At 36.9% G+C, this 4846-nt stretch overlaps 1 protein-coding gene across 2 annotated transcripts; it reads right to left on the reverse strand.

Annotated features, from left to right (window-relative positions):
• Nucleotides 1-497: 497 nt before the first annotated feature.
• On the reverse strand, nt 498-4846 carry LOC139777870 (uncharacterized). 2 transcript variants are annotated; one of them, XM_071715536.1, is made up of 3 exons: nt 4642-4846; nt 3458-3582; nt 498-2088 (listed from the first exon to the last, which is right to left on the reverse strand). In XM_071715536.1, exons 1-3 carry the CDS (start codon nt 4678-4680, stop codon nt 1914-1916), a joined length of 339 nt encoding a protein of 112 aa, XP_071571637.1. In that variant the 5' UTR covers nt 4681-4846; the 3' UTR covers nt 498-1913. The 2 variants fall into 2 exon arrangements, with proteins under 2 accessions (XP_071571637.1, XP_071571627.1); XM_071715526.1 differs by having other exon boundaries at nt 498-2106; nt 4642-4835.

Raw genomic sequence — 4846 nt, forward strand, 5'->3', positions numbered from 1 at the left:
TGCTCGATGATTTTATACCAATTACGGCCTATCCCCGTGCCATTGCCTACACATACCCCGGCCGCCGCCATCGCCGTTCCCGCGCGCGATTTCGCCGCTTCCGGAACGGAAGCCGCATCCACCACGGCTGCAGGTAGGATGACCGACCCTACCGAGGCAAGGTGTCGAATACCTGGTACCAGCATCGTTACTGATGAGTATTGGAGCATCGACGCTACCATGTGGTCCCGAAAAGAAAGTATTTTCAGATATCGGCATCAATTTATTTCTTACAGTCTCTAGAAATGTTTTAAATACTATATTGGAACACCTGTTGCGTTGAATTAAAATCTGATTGCGACTGATGTAATATTTGTGTGACGGTCGTAAAGTTTAATTAAGATTTATGAGAATTTATGACGAATAGCTTTTTTGATGCTTTGCTAAAGTATCATGATAAATCAACTTGTTATCTTTTCTGACCGGGTAGAGTAAGGTTCGTCTTCTTTCTTGAATAATGAAGTATATATACATATATATTTAAATCATATATGGCAAGAAGTATATATTTAAATTAATAACACACTAATAAACGACACAACACAGAAGAATGTGTTCGACATGTGTACCGGAAAATAATCAATTATGATTATATTACATATTTGCGTGTAACTGTTTACGAAATCGTAGATAAAACATCGGCATTTCTATTTATGATTTCATAATTTAACCTAATTAAATTAATTATTTAATTAGTTCAGACTTTGTTAAATTTAATTTACTCAGGAGTGCTATTTTTAAATTGTGTCTTATCTATGCGTATACTATTATGCATTTGATTAATATGAGTATTAAGCGAATTCTCGTAAATTTGAATACTAAAAATCAAATTCTGCTAAAGTGTTAATTTCTGTCAACTAATATGTGTTACAAGCAATTAATTATTTTCCAGTCTACGTGATCTTTTTTTTTATTAAATCGTCTATGTGATATTTATTAAATTATAGCATGATGTTATCTTTGGTATTGCATATTACTTCAATTATATTACATCATCATTTATACATCGGCTAGATCCTCACGGATTATGGAATCTGTCAAAAAAATATTGAGTCGACTAGTATATTGCACAAAGTCTAGCATTACCCTCTTCTCGTCTATTGAAAAATATTGCGCGTCCTAAATGCATCTCAAGAAGTTATGCATCTCAAACTTTTCCCAGTCTTGAGGAAAAGAAGTGCGATCATTTCGGAGCACCGTGTATATTTTCTCTACGGCGTGAAATGCATGCGGAGACATCTAAACGTTCTCTGACAAACTTTCAGCTTCGATGAATGGGATGACCGATAAAACAGATAGCGATGAAAACAGCCTTAATAATAATAATAATAATAATATGACAAATAAATGATTGTATTCGCGTGTTATCTTGTCGTTTCTATTGTTCTTCGAGATGTCTACTAATTTTCAATAATTCGATGACATTCAAAGATGTTGCATCTAAATCGAAGTTAACGCAATTGGAAATTGTCTCTGATATAATGGCACTTCGATTTTTTTCAATTATCAATTACATATTGCATATCGATCGAACTCTATCGATTTTAATCGTTATTTCACGCCGCAGCGAAAGGCCGTGGAAATTTTCAATACTTAGGCGACATATACATAAACATATGTATAACATCTGCGTAAAGTCAATAAGAAAAATTGAACTTGGATGCTGAATCGCGGGCGTATACATTACGCAATAAGTTACACAGAGAAATACTATACATTAAGGAGTAAATAATACTATTAATAATAATTGGATCTAGCTAATAATAACTTAAATTAATATTTTTACATTACTAATCTCTATTTGATTGATTAATTGGCGCGGATAAACTGCACTAACGATATGAGATCGATCATCTCAGATTTCGAATTTTCGATCAGAATTTCGATCGAGCCTCATGATACGTTCCGCAATGGACGTTTTTGTTCTTGCCGAAGTCCTCGTCGAAGTTGTCGGCCCCGCTGTACATGGAGAAGCCACGACGAGAGAGCAATTCACCAGGCACGATCGTGGGATTGGTGTAACAAAAGTCCGCCATCATACTCGCCTGCCTGTTTAGTTGGTTGGACCTAAATCAATTTTCAGTTTCAACCACGGCGATCGATCGTTACTACGAGAAACTGCCAGAGAGGAATGAGGATTCGATGAAGGTGATTGTCACGACAGAAATTTTAATCGATCGCCGATTACAATGAGGATCAGGATCACAATGAGGAATGTCTCTCGGACGTTACATGAAGGAAATAGTGATTATTGATATTAGTAATGAACGATTGAAGGAATTGCAAAACGAAACTTGGACCAAAGAGAAGTTTCTTCAAGTTTCGTGTCGGAAGTAAGTCGAAAGAAGATCTGAAGATATTTTCGAAAAATTGCGGAAGAAAAGAAAAGTAACTCGACGAAACAAAGAAAATAATTCTCTACGTAACAAAAGACGTTACTACAATTTACTCTCACATATAACAATCGGGATAAAACCAACACGAAACTACGATTGAAATGCATCTTCGTATTAAACACTCGCGAGCAAACCAGAAATTAGTAATTAAAGTAAAAATTTTTTTATCATCATTACCGCTCTACGTTCTTGGATGAGATAAGCGAAATAATGGTGGCAATAAAGATACGCTATCAATGATTTCGTCGTCGGCTACGTGACTCACAAAAGAAACATGCGTATTTTCATTCTTGCGGTAGAAATGCGAAAATATCTAACTACCTCCGTTGCAGATATGTATCAGACCTTTTTTTTCTACTTTCCTTTCGCCGCGCAGGTGCACTGCTAAGTGAAGCAATCAAGTAATCACGGCGAAATATCAGTCTGTGTTGCCCGCAATATTCGATAATCGAATATTACATCGGCGCTCATAAACGTATAGTCAATTAAAACAATTTCCAATGCATAATTTTTACGCTCTGCGAGTAAATGGCCGGAATTATGTGGTTCGATCTTTCGATCACCTAGATTTTACTGAATTATGCAATAACGGAAGAGAATGTCCGAAGTGCAGAAATGTGTAAGAACCTATTATCAAAAGAGAGACGTTTATTTTACGAATAAGATGTTTCCACGAAGCTCTCAAAACCGGATATTTCGTGTGCATGTACCTGATGAAATACGTCGCCGACGATTCGCGATCGGACAGTAATATGTATTTAGCTACGGCACGGCTCAACCACATAGAAATTTTGAAACACGTCACGACGCACATGATCTTCGACTATACGCACTTTTGCGCAATAAGGTATATACTTATCATCGACGGATTAGAATGTGGGTATGTTAATTAATGTTTACGCTTGACGTTAATTCAGCATGATTGATATTTGTTAAATATTTAATATCTTTTATGGATTACGTAACCGAAACCTTCGATTGTTGTCCCAATTGTCGACTGACAAAGAGGATGTATTACTCACCCGTCCTCGGCTAATCGATTTACTTTCATGAATAGCACGATCACCAAAACGAATAGTGTGATAAGCGCGCCGGCGGTGATACCGCATGCAATGTAAAAATATAGCGTCAAATCGTCGAGAGTTCCCTAGAAAGAAGAGTTTAGAGTCACTTTTCCCTTAAGAAAAAATAAGAATTAAATCCAAATAAGATGAGAGAGACGAAGATCGCTCGCTAATATGGGGGACAGATGCTCGTACGGAAAATCTACTTATTCGTCTATCTGGCATATCGCGATAAAAATTCATGCATCGCGATTTTGACAGACAAGCGTTAATCAGAGCGATGAAGCGAAAGTTTCAGGTAACAAGGTTATCGGAAACGAAAGTGCAAGATTGTGGATGGAATTTCTGTCGTGCGCGCGGCCCGATATCCGCTTCCTCGAGGTTTCGTAAACAGTATTTATAATTCCGACGATCAATGATTGCTAACAAAGTCAGGAACGGGGGGGGGGGGGGATTAACGCGCTTTCCTCGAATCACTATATTGCGACGCTTTAATCAGAATTTATCTCATGAATCTCTAAAGTACTTCATGCGTTTCATCGACTCGTTCGCGCCGATCCGACCTTGCGTGCGCATTGCTGCATCTCTAATAACGAGGTGCGCGAACGGACGTGATCAATTAAGACGATACGAGATCTACTAGAATTCGTAAATATCTCCCGCATTTGTTCGTGAGAAAAACCGAGAGAGTAATGTGAGAAAAAAGAGGACGCGATTTTAATCGCGAATCATTGAGTATCGTTAGTTTTAAACATTTTCTCTTTTAACTGTGATTCTAAAATTTAGTCCAAATATAAATTCTTGTCATTCTTTACGGGCCTAATCATCAAGTTATGAGCTATTAAAGGAATATTTGTTCGTTGATATGGAGAATTATCAGATAACTCCATTCAAGATAATATACCAATTATATGCATTAAAACTCTGAAAAATAGGCTATTATATATATTCTTTATATTATTTACGGTAAAATATGTGTTAAATATAGATACACATTTTACCAAATCAGAAGCGTATTCTTGTAAATATTCAAAAAAATTGTATAGTTATACGTGTAACTTGTTAAATATATATCCTATACTCAAATTTCGTGTTGCTGTCAGCACTGAGATAATTTACGATCGCCGGATGTGGAAACTTACCGGGGACAAGGATATACCGAAGAATATCAGCTTTGCCATGAGGCTTATTACGCAGACGGCATAACTATTTTAATAACGTCACACAAATGATCGATAAACTGATGTACACTGTTTACGACACTCGAGCAAAACACGACTCCGAATTTTGTCGGAAAAAGCGGAAAAGGTAACTGCTTGCACGTGATGCCTTGAGCGATTTGCGGTC

Source organism: Temnothorax nylanderi, unplaced genomic scaffold (assembly GCF_030848795.1).
Source record: "Temnothorax nylanderi isolate EJ_2023f unplaced genomic scaffold, tnyl_v1.0 TNYL_tig0006_pilon, whole genome shotgun sequence".
NCBI classification, from domain to species: Eukaryota; Metazoa; Arthropoda; class Insecta; order Hymenoptera; family Formicidae; genus Temnothorax; species Temnothorax nylanderi.